The following is a 16076-nucleotide window of genomic DNA, read 5'->3' as shown; positions in this document are numbered from 1 at the left end:
ATGATGTCATTTTGATAAAGCTCTCTTCTGGTTTCACATAGCCAAGTGTTTCAGATAAATAGACTGGAAATGCATTCTGACTTGCTGCTTTCTGTGAAACTTCCAAAAAGGTCAATATCCCAAAGAATGAATGGAAATATAACAACAAGAAATTAAAGTACAATGTTTATCAAACTACTATTTTGATAATAAGATGTGTGTGTTGTGTTCAGAAAACTACATGCATAATTCAGATAGTGAAGCTTCTTGATTCCCATAGGATATCATACCATAGTACCATATGATATGACAGTATCCCACAGTATACTAGAATTGATAATCACATCAACAGACAAAATGATGGAAGTAAAAGGATTTTTTATTTTTATACTTATTTAAAACATTATTACATTGATAGAATATTATTTTAAAAGGAAGACCATATTATATTCATTCAAAACTAGTCTGTTAAGTATATATATTTAAACTCTAGTATTTCACACACATAATGAAAGAAAATTTTATTTTACAAATAGATATTTTTTAATAGATCTTATGAAAAATGTGTTTAAAAATAACTGCAAAAATCTCTCTTTAAATATACAAAACACCATTGCTGGGCTGAAGATACCTTTCTTAAAAGCCAAAAATATTTAAGTCAACAGCTGAGTCCACATCAAACCCTACTGAAAGCAGTAGTGACATAAAAATGTAAAAGCACTGTACAAAGTAAGTACAGCTTTCATTTGTCTTAATCCTGTACACATTTGTATTTGCTTTAAAAACGTTTTATAAAAACTGCCATTATTAAACTTAACATCCTTTCCCACCTGCAGAAAAAAAAAAAAAAAAAAGCCACTGAGATTGTCTCTTGTTACTAAAATGTCTCCTTTTTTGGATACGAATCTTCTCCAGTAATTCAAATGGAATTTTATCACTAACTTCAAGGCAAGCAGGACTGAAAATTTTCTTCAGCATATCACTGTTTAATGCCATTTCCTCTCACTTCTCTCACTTGGTTTTCCCTCTTAGTTTCATAATGCAAAATGCTACAAAATCTTTAATGCATTAACTGGAGAAATTGTAACTCAAGTACTGCAACTTACCAGTCTCATGTATGGACTGGTTCACTGTAAAACCAAGTGTTTAATTAAACCAAAACCAACTGCAACTAACATTGTATGATTTTTAGTCAGCTGTAACCAGTCTAACATTCTGTGTGTGTGTTTGTCTGTCTTTGGCTCTTTGTTATTTCTTTATAATCCCTTCTGGCAGTGCTTCTGGAAAGAGCTTTTTAAGAAGGTGCGGTATCCTGGATCATCCACATATTCATTCCTAAAACGGGAGCTCAGTACTCTTTGTCTCTTCTTCTCTCCCAGGATAATATCTGCTCCATAAAACGTGTCTTCAAATCTCATGACAGAGGCTGTAGACTAAAACCAGACATTAATTCATTCAAAGGTCTGAGTACAGTCTTATACTTAACTTCCATATAAATTTAATGGTGTCAAATGCAAAAATAAAATATTGAACTATAAAAATGACATTTTGAGAAGAATAGCATAACCCCAGCTATGTCTGCATTGATATTCTTATTGAAATGCAACAGTTTACATTCTACAGAACATGCAGTTAATTATAAAAGCTTTTTATGAATAGTCTCTAAAACAAAAAATGGTAATGAAATGCTTTCTGTGTATAATGAAAAAAACACATTGAATATAGCCAGATGGTTCATTTAACAATTTCCAAGACATCTATCTTAATGTTAGATGATTAGAACACTTAAAGATGTGTGCACTTATTACAAATAAATGGACAGAAAAAAGTGTCTTAGTGTCATGGTTTTGGCTGGAACAAAGTTAATTTTCATCGCAGAGGCTCACACAATGCTGTGTTTTAGATTTTTGATGAAAACAGTGGTGATAATACACTGCTATTGCAGAGCAGTGCTTACACAGAATGAAGGTCTTTCAGGTCTGCTTCTTATGCTGCCCTGTCTGTGAGGATGCTGGAGGTGCACAAGAACTTGAGAGGGGATACAGCCAGGACAGCTGATGAGCCCTGCTTTCCTGGCAGTGACTGAATATCTGCCTACAGAATTATTTCCTTCTTTTGCTTTGCTTGTGCAAGTGGCTTTTGCTTTACCTAGAGATCTGTCTTTATCTCAGCCCAGGAGTTCTCTCCCTTTTACCTTTCCAATTCTCTCCCCCATCCCACCTGGGACGGGTGAGCATGCAGCTGTGTGGTGCTGAGCTGCCTGCTGGGGCTAAGCCGCATCACTTAGTCGGGAGTATTTGATCACTGCACCTCCCATTGGAAAGAGCAGTCCTACTCTTATTCTCTTGCTTCAGTGAAAGAAGGGTATCCTGCTAGTGGACACTCCCTTAGCAGGCTGACAGTCACAGATTTCTCTCTTTCATTTATCCCTGGCTTTCATTCCTTGTCTCTGATACATCCCTACCTTCTGAAATACATAGCATCCATGTAGGGGGTGGGTGTTGAGAACTGGCTAAAAGCAGACACTAATGACAGGTGTATATGGCAAGAAGCATAGAAAAGGAAAGTCTGATTCACTCAGCCAACTTTATATGCAATGCTGTGTTAGTCCACTAAACTCAGCTGATGCACGAAGAATCAACTCTACACTTTATTGTCCCACCACACCACACACCTCTCAAGAATCAGCTAAGTAATGTCACGTAACGGGTGAGCAGGAATTGTGTATGACCCCACTTCCCTGAAGGAATGAAAAATGCACTGTGTGCTGCTCTCCTTTTCATACAGTCACAGAATGGTTTGGGTTAGAAGGGACCTTAAGGATCACCTAGTTCCAACCCCCTGCCATGGGCAGGAACACCTCCCACTAGATCAGGCTGCCCAAAGCCCCGTTCAGCCTGGCCTTGAACACCTCCATGGATGGGGAATCCACAGCTTCTCTGGGCACTCTATTCCAGTGCCTCACCACCTGCTCCATAAAGAATTTATTCTGAATATCTAATCTAAATCTACCCTTTTTTATTTTGAAACCATTACTCCTTGTCCTATCACCACACTCCCTGACAAAAAGTCCCTCTCCAGCTTTCCTATAGGTCCCCCCTTTAGGTACTGGAAGGCCACTACAAGGTCTCTCTGGAGCCTTCTCTTCTCCAAACTAACAACTCCCTCAACCTGTCTTCATAAAAGAGGTGTTCCAGTCCTTTAAGCATCCCTGTGACCCTCCTCAGGACATGTCCTAGGATGTCCTTCTTGTGCTGGGGGCTCCACAGATGAAAACAGGTGGGGGGACACCAGGTGGGGTCTAATGAGAGCAGGACAGAGGGGGACAATCATCTCCCTTACCCTGCTGGCCACACTGCTTTTGATGCAGCCCAGCATACCACTGACTTTCTACGCTGCAAGCACACATGACTGGCTCATGTTGAGCTTCTCCTCAATCAACACCCCCAGGTCCTTTTCTTCACATCTAGTCTTGACCCATTTTCTGCCCAGCCTGTATCTGTGGTTGGGATTTTCCTGACTAAAGTGCAGAACCTTGCACTTGGCCCTATTGAACCTCATGAGGTTCGCACAGGCCCACCTCTCAGGCCTGTTCAGGTCCTTCTGGATGGCATCCCTTCCCTCCAGCGTGTCAACCTCACCACACAGCTTGGTGTCATTGGCACATGTGCTGAGGGTGCACTCGATTCCATTGTCCATGTCACCAACAAAGATGTTAAACAGCGCTGGTCCCAGTACTGACCCCTGAGGAACACCACCATTACTGATCCCTACTTGGATGCTGAGCCAGTGACTGCAACTCTTTGAGCGCAACCATCCAGACAATTCCTTACCCACCAAGTGGTCCATCTGTCAAATCCATGTCTCTCCAATTTAGAGACAAGGATGTCATGCAGGACTGTGTCAAATGCTTCGCACAAGTCCAGGTAGACGATGTCAGTTGCTCTCCCCCATCCATCAATGCTGTAACCCCGTTGTAGAGGGCCACCAGATTTGTCAGGTACGATCTGCCCTTACTGAAGCCATATTGGCTGTCAACGTCACAAATCAGATTTCAAAGCAGGATTCTTCAAATAAGAGGTTTATTATTATTATTACTATTATTATTATTATTATTCACGACCGTGAATTACTGTTTGTTCTCAACTGTGATAAGATTTTTACATCTTTATGTTATAGTTTTACTTAAGATAGGTAACATCATGCAATGCATGATTTTGAACAAAGAGCACTGAAATAGATCATGGCCTTGAAAAGGACATGGTGCTTTTTAGTATAGAAGTAGCAATGAATAAGACTACACAAAAATTTATCATTATAAGAAAGACGGGTAGTAGCAGCGATCTGTATCCTCCAGTAGCTGTATGACAAAACTCTCCTTTTTCAAGCTTATGTTTTTTATGAACCTCAACTCCTTTCTGAGTGCCATATACATAAATGACTAGGTAAATGTTGTTTGGAACTGCAAGAAACTGAAAAAACATAGTGAAGCTTTGGTTTAAAACTGAAGAGCAGTGAAATGCTAATAAGCCACATTTATTTAAGTCACACTGACATTTATGATTTTTGATCAGGTGATCTGTTTCTTAGGACAAGTTAATTGAATTTGTATTAAATTCAATGCTTTAACAATCAAAAAGCTCTAAGAACATGTAAAGTTTTTAGAAAGCATACACATTCTGAAAGAACACAATATTTATCATTTTTAAAACTTGATATATTATATATCTGACAGATGTTCTTCCAAGATGAACGTTTTTGGAGACAAAGATTTTATGTCTGACAACAATATTTGCCTACACTGGAAGAAAAGCTAACCATTCACACTGGCAAATGTGTACTTGCACTAACTCTTGTGCCAATTTAGCCAGTCACGTTTCAAAAAATTATTGCACTATTTAAAGTGAAAGTCAGTAATAAAGCTAAGGACAGTATTAACTGCATTTTGAACATACAAATACCATATAGTTAGAGAATACTTACAAAACGTGCTTTTACTCTTTTAGGAAGCTCTTCATCTAGTGTATAGATCTCTTCTCTCTTCATTACTATTTGAGAACCATCTTCAAACTCAACCTAATTTATTTAAAAAAAAAAAGTCTATTTAAACACAAAATCACAATTTTACTCCTGTAGGAAGTTTCTTGGAATGCCTCCAAATAAAAATGCGTGTGCAAGCAAAGATTTATACACAAATACTTTGTTAAGATAAAACAGGAAGAATGTTATTTCTTAGAAATCGAAGCACTTTCCTAAGTCAAAAATAATATCTAAGAGACTTCAAAATCAACACTGACACATACACAATAAAATAAAAATCATTAGGTTAAGAATGCTAAGCAGTAACAACACAAACAAAATAATTTGTTGGACCAACATATTAAAATGTCTTCATGTCATTTTTATTTGCTTCTTTCTTTTCCTTGTTTCTAATAAATAAAAAATAATAATTTTAACATCCTGTGCTTCAAGGTTGAGGAAGACTATGTCAAAAGAAAGAAAGTATGAGTGACAACTAAGGAAATAGCAGTTAATAGAATTTTATTGAATCTGATGGAATTTCTTTAAAATGCTCTGTTCAGAAGATGAAAAGCTTTATCATGCTTAGGTTTAGATTTAATCCAACGTGAACCCTGTTAGCAGAAAATGAGAAAGGAAATGTAACTAGGTGTGAGGAATGTTAAAATGCTGAGGCTTTGAAGCATTTATGCCTTTTCAGGAGCTGCTGATTTTTTTTTCATACTTCATCTAACAATTGTGACTTTCAGCTATTATCTAGGACTGCAGTTTTAGTTCCTACTGAAACTGTACTTAAAAGTTTTGCAAGAACTTAAAAGAAGTCCCATTTCACTTAATGAGACCACTTGAATGACAACAGACTTACGGTGGAAGAATAAGACTAAATGCATACATACAAAAACATTAACTTATCCAAGTATTATCATAGATAAATCATGTATCTGAACTTGTAGACAGAGTGGCTTTTGTAGGCTCAATGCCATGACTGCGTGTGTCAGATTAATTTTGAACAGCTGAAAAATCCAATATAGCATACCCACTGTCAAAAGTCAGAGGTAGAGATCTGTGAACTATTAACTTAAGATCTTTTACAGTAGTTTATGGGGACAAATCTGGAATGCATTTAAAATCCACAGAGCACTCCACAGAGCACAACCATGTAAAGAAAACACAAAAGTCATGTTTGTTTCTCTGCTCCTGTTACTAACTCCACAGGCCAAGTCTGCCACCAGTACATTACAGTATCTTGAAGATCCTTTTGGCTGAAGCTTGTTTAATCAAATCATGGCACTTTAGGTATTTTTCAGAATGATGCAGTAGCAGACTACCTGCTTCCATAATACATTTGGTAGTATGCTTTTGCATAATACCATTAGTAAGTAGTATATTAGTAATATGTTTTTTGCACTGCTAGTGAAAGAACTGGACAGGAAATAAATTGTGCTGTCTCCACATGATCAGAAAATGCCTTCCTGAATGGGCAATCCCTTTGTTTTTGCTAGTAGTGTAAAGTGAGAGGAAACTGCTTCATATCACAGAATTTGGCATGTTTGCAGTATGAAATATATTGAACTTCTGCAATGATGAGCAACTGGATTTTTTTCAGCTGTATTTCAGCATACTAAACTGCAAATAAATTTGCCATACCATTAAAAGCAAACACAAGACCTCCACTAAGACTTTCAGAAGAATCATGATTCATTCAAAATATAAACCACCATCTCTAAGAGCTCCAATTTAATCCTGATGGTAACTACTACATTTCAAATCCTCTATTATACCCAGCAAGTTACTGTATTTGCACTTCTGCTGCCATACTGTTTCTGTGCACCATGTTATTGTCTCCATAAGGTTTTCTTTTAACAAGGCATCAAAAACTAAAGGGTTGATAGAAAACAATTAATAGTGTGAATGAGTAACTTAACCATCTCAAATGAAAATCAAAAATAAATTCTGGTAACTATCATGCCAATATTAAAAATGACATCATACAGGTAGATCTCATTACCAATTTGACTCGAAATGAGCACCTTGGTATGTACATGAACATTTGGTATGTACAGCTCTGCTTGGGGATTGTGTAGGATAACCAGATAGCAAATGTTAAACTAGATGACGTGAATTCTGGTGCATTTTGTCAAAATCTTGCATATACAGGTATTGCTACACTCTGTGCCTCACGAACATGAGGACAATTCAAAGATTTATCCAAGTAGAATACATTTTTGTATCACACAATAAAACCTGTTTCAGAGACCACTTTTCAGTCTCTCCTTTTGTGGTATGTGCCCTCTAAGGGAACACAAATGACTTGGCAAGAGAATCTCAAGGGTCCAGCAGTGATCTCATAACCTGCAGAACGGTGTCCTAGAGCCTGCCAGACAGGCAGTGTAGAAAGACCATAGGACACACTACTGATGTGTCTTGAAATTAGCCTTGCACCCTCCATGACTTTCTGTAATTTGTGGTCATGTTGTGGCTGTTCTGTCCTACAGACTGAAATACTTGTTAAATTGCCAAAATCCTATGTGGTGTAATCTGGACTCCCTCTGATCTTTGCTATTTCCACCATTTATTAAAAAAAAATAAATAAAATTGGTTTGTTAAGGCCAGATTGCAATAGCAATCATTGTTACACTGAGGAACTGCAAACCTTACCAAACCTCCTTACGCTAATCCATTTTCCTTAAATTAAACTGATTTCAACATGTTGTCAAAGAGGACTCAAATAAGGCAAAAAGTTCATTATTCCTATTTCAGTTTTCTTCAAATATTCAAGATAACAACCACATTAATCTAATCTCACAGTATTCCTTAGAAGACCAACTGTTTAGAAGATTAAATGATTTGAAGATTAATGTTACTGTAGAACTATCTTTATATTTTATAAAGAACTTTTCACCTTCACAAAATAATACATCCTCTAAACATAAGAGGTAAGATTTAGAGACTAGCTCAAGGGATCAGGTATTTGAGGACTTGAGTTTGATTGCAAGTCATTGGCAAGCTGAGAAGGTCAATGCAGCATGTCATTTAGCCTCTCTGTGCCTTAATTTATCTACAGATCTAATAGCAAATTTGCCATTTTTGTAGAGTAATGTGAGGCCCTCAGATGAAAAGAGTTACATAAGTGAAAATGATTATATATCTCTATATATATGTATAAATGAAATGTACCTAGATTCTCATTCTTCCAGAAGTGCTATTATTATTGTGATTGTTTTATTGCAGTTTCTACCATTCACTTGGGAACTTAAAGCTGCCGACTGATTTTTCTCAAAGGCAAGCACGTAAAAAGAAAAAAGGAAAAAAAAATATCGTGTCTGAAATCAGAAGTCAGCTTTTTAGCATTAAAAAGTTATTAAGGCTACCATGTTCAGATTAATTTTGCCATTTTGCTTTTGCTAAAGATAAAGCACTCCTTAGACTGATTATGTGTTAATCAATTCAATAGTGCCTAACACAAAAGAAAGTGGGGCTATTTACACTCTTCTTTTTACTGTCTTTCTTTCAATTTTTTTATTAAATGCCTACAAGTCATCATAGTCGCATACCAATACTCGATCTTATCTCTTTAATTACGTAATTACCTGATATCAAATAAATAAATAACCAACCTGGAGATAAATAATCTGGAACAATAACAAATGCTATTTTTCAATCTGAATGTTTTACCTGCTAACCTTATAAAATGAAGACTACTGATTACTATTGAGTTGCATTAGGTAAACAAATTTCTTGATTTTAGAAGAACGGGTGAAACTTCACCTCCCTAGGAACGCACAGTACTGGTTAATGTTTTAGAAAGCTTTATTTACCAATTTAAATGCATTAGCAGTTACAATGTAGTCCACATTCCTGCCTTCTGCAGCTTTGCCAGTGTGGCCTGCCACTCCAATACGAGAGCCAGATGAGCAATTTGCAATAATCACATCTCAAAAATAGGTGCATGCTAATAAATATAGACACTCACCTGATACATGTGAGCTGTATTTGTTCCCAGGTACTTTGCACCATACAGTTTTCCATCAGGCCATTTCACTTGGACAACCTCTCCCTCTGCAGGTGGGCCCAGCTTTAGGCAGTCTCTGCTCTATTTATAAAGAAGGATGGATTCTCTCATCAGTGAGTGAGCCTTTGAAATTACCAGTAAGCTGTTTCTTACAACTTGATAATTGGAGGAGATTTATTACCATGCGTGTTTCAAGTTTTATAATCCTGCTAATGGGGTAACAGAAGATACTGTTAGCCTTTATGAAAATGAAATACTGACCAAAGAAGCACTCTCTTAACAGCTTGGCGCTGCATTGGCAAGGCAACATGTGCATAAATCAGATAGCTATCAACAACTGTGATATATTTCCCCAAATTAATTTCTGTCACACACTGAAAATAAAGATCACTAAAGTGCAATTGAATATGTGCAATGATTTCTTTTACATATTCAAATAACTCATGTTTTGTTAATTGCAGCACATTTTTGCTAGATGTTAACTGCTGACTGAAACATAATGTGATGGATCAAACTATAAATGGTGAGAATATCAATGTGTTCTTTGCTTAGCTGATGGAGAAACACTGAAAGAGCCCAATCTAAATACTTACAATGGAGAACAGGTGGAGGGTTTCTTTGGTTTGTTTGTATTGTGTTTTTTGTTTTTTTTTCTATAAATCATGAGGCTTCTTTTTTTTCCCTGGCCCATTTTTGGCCAGATTTTGTGCCTGATTTGTTGAGCATGTCAGAGCAGCATGGTTCATTCTGTTTATGACATATCCTTGTTATGATTTCTTTTGCCCGATAGGGCAAAAATAACCGATGACCCAAATGACTGATTTGCAGAGCTCATTGACTACATACCCATTACTACAACTGTGCACATCAGAAAATACATGAAGGACCAGGAAAGGACCATGCCAGGTCCTCACCAATTTCTTTTGAAATTATCTCCTCCAACAATTCAACCACAAAAAGGCATCTATACTTTGTAGTGACTATATCAGAAGACTTGTGATATAAATTAGCACTACTTTAGTGGTATTCCGAAAGGTGTGGAAAGACCTGCTCTGTCCATGATATCAGAGCACACTGCTAAGAGAAATAAAATGGGAAGACAAAAGACAAAGCCAAGGGCTCAGGTAAATGGATACAGAGACAAACTTCTGCAGGATCTGGTATTATCTCAGGTTGCTATGTTACTGTTACGTTTTTAAAGTCTCAGAATAGAATAAATTCCAACAATATTATTTCTCTTATGTATTTTGAGTTCAGCAGGTACGTCCAACTGAAGCCAACAATCATGACAACGAACTCAAAATGTGGGAGCAAAAATGCACCACAGTGATCCTTACTGGAACATTATCTTATTATAATATTACATTAGCCTAATTCAGGCCTTATAAGTTATTTTTAATCATACGTATCTTATCCATGAAATTGATTCAGCCCATGAGAAAAGCAGAGAAAAGCTTGGCTTTCATAGAAGCACAGTTTCTTGCAAAACAGATGACAATGCTGTCTCTGTCATCTCTCAGGATTTATGCCAGGAGTACAGCTCTTAAATACACCATGTGTGTTTGCTTGGCAAATGCTGCTGTGACAGACCCAGAGAGATGTATCCTTTCAATTTCACCATATATCCAACGGGTCCACCTGTTTCTGGCGTAGCAGGTGGCATTACTGTGCTACCCTTCCCAGTATTTCCAGGGGACAGGCAGAGCAGGTAGTTTCTCTCCTCAGTGATGACTATGAAAATGCTCATTGACATTATTATACTTCTTCCTTATCTATTGCTAAAGCCCACAAAAATAAGAAAAAGCCTTGGCAAAGTGTCATGAACCAAACTCTTAAAATACATAATGGAACACATAAAATTTCCAAAACCAAACAATCTATCATCAATGTCAAGCCAAACATTAATTTTGCAAGAACAAAAGCCCATCGTAAATCACGCCCTGTCCATCTTGAACAGGAAGAAGTCACATAGCTACTGTAGGACAACTCGTGAAATTACTCATAGAGAAAATCAGAGTTCTCATGCAAATAACTGAAGGGAGCTGTAATTAGGACAAATACTCATTCTTCACGTATAACCATGGTACTTTAGTCTATGGAACAACGTTTGGGAAATCCATACTAAACCAGTTGTGTCGATTACTGCTGTATTACATGAACCTTCTGTAGATTTTATCTTTTTACTGCAAAAATCATTTTCACCATTTTCTTCTTGGGCACGAACCCATTTGTTAGGCTGCCAGAACTACCAAAATGCAACCTCACTCTTCTTGGTTGAGTAATGAAAAGATGGACATCAGGATGTGGCAATCCCTTAACACTCCAATAGACCAGTTGTAAAATGCGTAGTGTGGCTACAGGAGAGCCCAGAACTGGACACAGAGCTTCAGACATGGTCTCACCCATTCTAAGTTTACAGACATTAAAATAATTTCATTATGAGCAAAAACATGTAGAGAGCATTTTTGAAACTTTTTTTTTTCTTTAACAGACTGAATTTTCTGGATTTAGAAACATTCATTTTGGAGTTCATTATAGGCATTGAACTAGAACAGCAAGCAATCCATTAGTAATAAAGGTTGGGAAAATATATTGAAATACTGTTTTTTGCCTCCTAAGACAAAAAGTTCTGTCTCCGAGAAATCCTTGTGTACACCACTACAGATAGAGGAGAGGTATTTTTTCCTACATTCTTTTTTCTTCTGATATCCCTTTGTTTTTAGTACTGTGATTGAACAATACTTTGCTTCATTAAAGCTGGACAGAATATCTGCAAGTACCAAATCTAGCTGTAGTGCCAGGGTGGTGATGTCTGACACTAACTACATAGAAGAATAGGAACAATTATAGGACCTATTTAAGAAAAAAGGGGGGAGAGGGGTGGGTCTTCGCCTGGAATATGCATTTAAGTCCAGGAACTGAGAAATGTTGCAAGATATCCATAATCTGATGCAGCCACTGAAACCCGAATAACGTATCTTACTTTTTAAAAAGAGTTGAAAAAATACATTCAAATGCTTTCCAAAATCCAGGCTAAAAAATATAGATATTATGATCTAAAATGAACTTAAGAACTACTGACTTCTCCAAAGCTGTTAGATGAAGATGTTCCTTGGATAGCTACAATTTTATTGACAATGTTTTTCTTGGCAATTATAATATGAATTCAGCTATTTCAAATTCATTGCTGATTTGGGAAATAATACAAATCTAAGAGACTTTGATTTCTTCTAGGTTAATTCAAAGCAGCCACACTAAAAACAAGCATACTTAGAGAATTCAGAGGAAACATAAAAACCTGTGGTGTGATCCTGAAGAGAGCGGGGCTAAATTTCAGTGCTCCGGAGCAAGTCATCTGCTACAGGTGTGGCTTGTATCTTTAGGCACTGGCTTAAAGAAGCTTGCAAGTTAAATTGATAGTAGAAAGGATGCTGTACTTTTTCATGTAAAGATTGTAGTAGGAAGTGATGAAATTACTCTCTGACTCCAGATACGAGCCAAAGTTAATTTACAGAGTCTCTGGTCTGACAGAAAGGTAGACAGAGAAAAAATCTTAGAAAGGGAAATATTGGCATAGCTGAGGTAAAATATTTTAGTATTTAATAAGGAAAAAAAGTTTTAGTTTGACTTTTTTCCCCACAGTGAGAATGGCAGAAGTTGAACATAAAGACCTGAAGACCACAACACATCCTTTAATAACACTTTTATATTTTTTCTTTTCAGAAAGAAGAAGCTCTCAAAAATACTTATGAATATTCTAAATTCCTTCTGAATCTAGCATCAAGAGACGTTTTTTCAATAGCTTGTACAACATTCTGCAACAGTCAGCTTATAACAAGTTTGGAATTTCAGGAGCTTAACTGGAAGCATATTCAGAAAAGTGTTGCCAGCGGGTCAAGGGAGGTGATCCTACCCCTCCACTCAGCCCTGGTGAGGCCACACCTTGAGTATCGTGTCCAGTTCTGGGCTCCCCAGTGCAAGAGGGACATCAATCAAGTCCAGAGAAGGGCTACAAAGATGATCAGGGGACTGGAGTACAAGGACTGGCTGAGAGAGCTGGGCCTGTTTAGCCTGGAGAAGAAAAGACTGAGGGGAGACCTCACCAGTACATATAATCTGAAAGGAGAGTGTCAAGAGGATGGAGCCAGTCTCTTTTCAGTTGTGCCCAGTGACAGGACAAGAGGCAATGGGCACAAACTGAAGCACAGGAGGTTCTGTCTGAATATGAGAGGGCACTTCTTTACTGTGAGGGTGACAGAGCTCTGGCACAGGTTGCCCAGAGAGGCTGTGGAGTCTCTTTTTCTGGAGGTTATTCAAAACTGGAGGTATTCAAAACCCACCTGGATGCCATCCTGTACAATGTGCTCTAGGTGATCCTGCTCGGCAGGGGGGTTGGACTAGATGATCTTCAGAGGTCCCTTCCAACCTCAGCCATTCTGTGTGATTCTGTGATTCATATCTTTTCAAATCTGATTCAGTCTCTGGTGAATATGGCATTTGATTGGTGAAGAAAGAAGTCAATTAACTCCCTTAACTTAAAGCAGTAAGATCATGGCCAAAAAGGTAAATATTGTATTTAAAATCAAAGCAATAGCATTGGTCATTATATCTCAAGAATTTGTTTGAAAAGAGAAAAATGCCATATGGCATAATTTAGAGGTGGTATAAGCCCATCAGTTGTCTAATGTTTTAAATTGTTGCTGGAAAACAATCAGAGTGAAAATGATAAATTGCCAAATACAAATATCTGTTTGTTTAAATCAGGGGGCAACTTCATGAAATCACGTAGCTCTTTTTAATTTTTTGACAATGTGATCCTGCCCTGATTCAAGAAAAGATACAATGATAAAGATCCTGATTTGATCCTCCAACTGATTACTATGACAGGATACCAAGATGGTGAAAGACTAGAGAAGAAGACATGGTGGCTGAGGTCACTTGGCCTGTTCAGCCTGGAGAAGAGGAGGCTGAGGGGAGACCTCATCGCAGTCTGCAGTTCACTCAAAAAGGGGAGTGGAGGAGCAGTCGCCGATCTATTCTCTTTAGTCACCAGTGATAAGACCATGGGAATGGAGTCAAGCTGTGACAGAGGAGGTTCAGGCTAAATGTCAGGAAGAGATCCTTCACTGAGAGGATGGTCGCTCACTGGAACAGGCTCCTGAGGGATGTAGTCATGGCACCAAGCCTGTCGGAGTTTAAGAAGCATTTGGACTGTGCACTTAGTCATATGGTCTGAATTTTTGGGTAGACCTGTGTGGTGTCAGGAGTAGAACTCTATGATCCTCGTGGGTCCCTTCCAACTCCAAATATTCTATGATTACCTCCATTAGTATGTCTTGTTTTAAGAGCTGTATATTGCCTCCCACTCATCCTTTCACATGAGCATTCTGTGGAATTTCTATCAGGACAAAGGAATTAAATTTCCATCTTGATAGGATCACAACATTTTCTGAGGGAGATTACTAAACTCAGTTCTTGCAGCTGTGCTCCTACAGTGAGCTTAGTAGGGAAGAGGAAATGAAACATCGCAATGTAAAACACATTTCTAATCAGTAAGTGACAACCCAAAGACCTTCTTCTACATCTGATGAATATGACTAGAGACCCGTTTTCCCTGAGCACAGCCCTAAGATACTCAGAAATACATAACTATAAACTGGAGATTAACATTTTCAGTATATACAAAAATAAGACCAAAAGTTTGGAAGATATTGAAAAAAATCAATCTTATACAGTATAAAGTGGGAATATTATCTGCAAGAAGTTCACAGTTTACTGATGCTCACCACCATCCTATCTGAATAAGCTTAAATTGTTTCCTTATAGCTGCACTGTTTGACAAACCTGAAGTTTATATTCATGAACTAGCATAATTTATTGTATTTTGTTAGATATCTCCTTTCACATGCAGAGTGGCCTCTTCCTGTTCAAAACTGTTTAATTCTTCTGGAACTTCCTGAAACCTTCTAAAGTCTACCATACACACAAATTTCTTCTAGACATTTCCCAGGAGTTTTTCCTACAAAATCCACAATGTGGAGCATCAAACTTTAATCAAGAATTAACCAAGAGAGCAAACATAATCAGGTGGACACCCCTTTATTTTGAAAAGTATTATCCAAGCAACCCCTATCACATGAACTTGAGCAACTCCAATTTCATTTTCCTCAACACTAATAGAATTGCTTATCTGTTTAACTGGCAGGCACAGTGCTGAGCTCTGTTATTTTTCAAATCCCTATGCTTTAGACTGTATTCTAAATAGAATATCTGTTCAAATTGTGTTCTAATTATAGCATTTTTCTCGATGTCACTTAGCAAAAATTTTTCCAACTCCTTGACATTCCTGAGTTTTGCTTGCTGATTTGCATTGTTTCCAAAATAAAGCACGAAATGCTTCTCTGTTTATTTAAATTCTAGTCAAATAATATTGGCAGTAAAACAGATATAAACCACAGAGGGCTACAGTGGGTCCATGTGGCTCTTGGAACAGGTTTTGTGAGCTAGCATGTACTTCTAATACTGCTTTTGCTGTATGACTCTGTAACGCAGCAGAAGAATGACATATACAGAAACTGTGTAAATAATTTTGATTACTGGTAAGGAAATAGTATAGAAATTTTTAAAATATAGACAGAATCTGGCTGGCATTATTTATTAGGATGGCATCTGTTTAAAGACAGCTTAAATATTAGCTCAAAGCTTGACCATGCAAAATATTTGTACCAATTAGTTTAGCTAAATACATTTTTGTCCTTTGAAGTTACTCATTATTGCTATACCAGAAGACATCAAAAGCCTCTAGGAACACATCCTCCAATCAATCAACTGCGCTCTTGCATGAAGCCTGCATAAGAGTCCATTTTGTTGTGCTGCTGCCTTCTCTATCAGAGTGCTCTTGAATCTCACTATGCAGTTGTCATGGAACTTGGGGAAAAGGAATGGCCAAAGGCAGAGGTAAGCAGCAGCCTGGCTTCAGCTCCTACTGTGCCTGGTGATACATATCCTCTATGTATTGTTCTGTACCTTACTCACAGGGGCCATAGTACAATATTCTAATCCTCCT

General features: G+C 37.5%; 1 protein-coding gene across 5 annotated transcripts in view; it reads right to left on the bottom strand.

Annotated features, from left to right (window-relative positions):
* Nucleotides 1–337: 337 nt before the first annotated feature.
* The window catches only part of KDM4C (lysine demethylase 4C), a 275814-nt gene continuing 260075 nt past the window's right edge, over nt 338–16076 (bottom strand). For all 5 annotated transcript variants that reach the window (XM_038170513.2, XM_038170514.2, XM_072030962.1 and 2 more), the window contains 3 exons: nt 8972–9091; nt 4963–5055; nt 338–1412 (listed from right to left, as the gene is read on the bottom strand). In XM_038170513.2, coding sequence (XP_038026441.1) covers nt 1236–1412; nt 4963–5055; nt 8972–9091 — 390 coding nt within the window. In that variant the 3' untranslated portion in view covers nt 338–1235. The remainder of the gene's footprint in view (nt 1413–4962; nt 5056–8971; nt 9092–16076) is intronic.

This window comes from Anas platyrhynchos, chromosome Z, assembly GCF_047663525.1.
Source record: "Anas platyrhynchos isolate ZD024472 breed Pekin duck chromosome Z, IASCAAS_PekinDuck_T2T, whole genome shotgun sequence".
NCBI classification, from domain to species: Eukaryota; Metazoa; Chordata; class Aves; order Anseriformes; family Anatidae; genus Anas; species Anas platyrhynchos.
Note: the sequence above shows the minus strand (reverse complement) of the source record. Positions and strands in the feature narration are given on the sequence as shown.